The following is a 1,078-nucleotide window of genomic DNA, read 5'->3' on the forward strand; positions in this document are numbered from 1 at the left end:
TATATATCGTCGCAGCCCTAATTGCGCTCGCCAAAGAAATTGTCTAGCGCCGAGACCCAAGCCATTAGTATGTTGTGAAGCAGCTGTGTGGCGACAATGAGCTGACTAACGATACGAACAGAGGTGTCCAATAACGACCATATTTCGAAGACAACAGCACGTTCTCTCGCAAGGCGCAACAGGCGAATATGACGAACGGGACAGGCCGGCACGAGTCGAGCGTTCTAGATGGGAGAATTGAGCTTCATTGAGGCCGACCCTAAAGTCATTAACCCTGGACATCATGCGCCTCCAGCATCGCTATAATTCATGCTCCTCGACACACTACTATAATGCTATACAACATAGCACACGTAGTCTGCGGACGCGATAATGACTGATGAAATAATTTACCGGTTCTTGCCCCACTTTTATGATGGCGCCCATATCGAGAAAAGAAAATGAGCGAAGGCCAAATACGCAGAGGAACGTAGGAAATATCAAAGCTATGAATATTTGAAGATCTCCCAACAAGTAACGAGTCAGTGGAGCGAAGGTAGTGATCCACGATTAGCGTCTCTGCTCGTAATGTCGACAAGAGCACACGTTAAAGCCCAAGCGGAGAGACTGTGAGTCCGCGGAGAGACTGTGAGTCCGCGGAGTACAATTCACCGACCCATCATTACTACATTCTAGCGGTTGGCACTCGATATTCCTCTTGTCCTTAAATAAGCGGTTCTGTGCGTCTTTCTTGTACGCTTACCAAATTGATATTAGTCTGGACCACATTCGAAGGTTCATTAATAGCATTGTGCGCTACAGCCCTAGCACTCGATCTGCGCTTTGAGATCGGTCTCGCGTCTCGAAGTGCCCGTTTATCTCTCGCTCTCTCCAAATCCTCGTAGCTTATCACCCTCGCTGTTCCGATAACTTTTGGTCTCGTTGATCGCCGTACCCGAGCTTCGCTGTTGGTCTTTTGCAGGAAGTCGTTGCGCCGCTCGAGTAGTGCGTACTCGGCGAAAGAAATTTCAGCAGCTTTTGATAGTTTCTGAACATGCTTCTGTAAGCGGTGGTGGGGACCGCTGTCCAGATCTTGTAC

At 48.7% G+C, this 1,078-nt stretch overlaps 1 protein-coding gene across 1 annotated transcript; it reads right to left on the bottom strand.

The window, feature by feature from the left end:
• Positions 1-496: 496 nt before the first annotated feature.
• Positions 497-1,078, bottom strand: K489DRAFT_385643 (uncharacterized protein; the record flags this gene model as incomplete). The annotated part of the gene is made up of 1 exon (XM_033606150.1): positions 497-1,078. A coding segment is annotated over one exon (366 nt), but the record flags the coding sequence as incomplete, so codon positions are not given.

The sequence above is a fragment of the Dissoconium aciculare genome, assembly GCF_010015565.1.
Source record: "Dissoconium aciculare CBS 342.82 unplaced genomic scaffold K489scaffold_54, whole genome shotgun sequence".
Classification (NCBI taxonomy): Eukaryota; Fungi; Ascomycota; class Dothideomycetes; order Mycosphaerellales; family Dissoconiaceae; genus Dissoconium; species Dissoconium aciculare.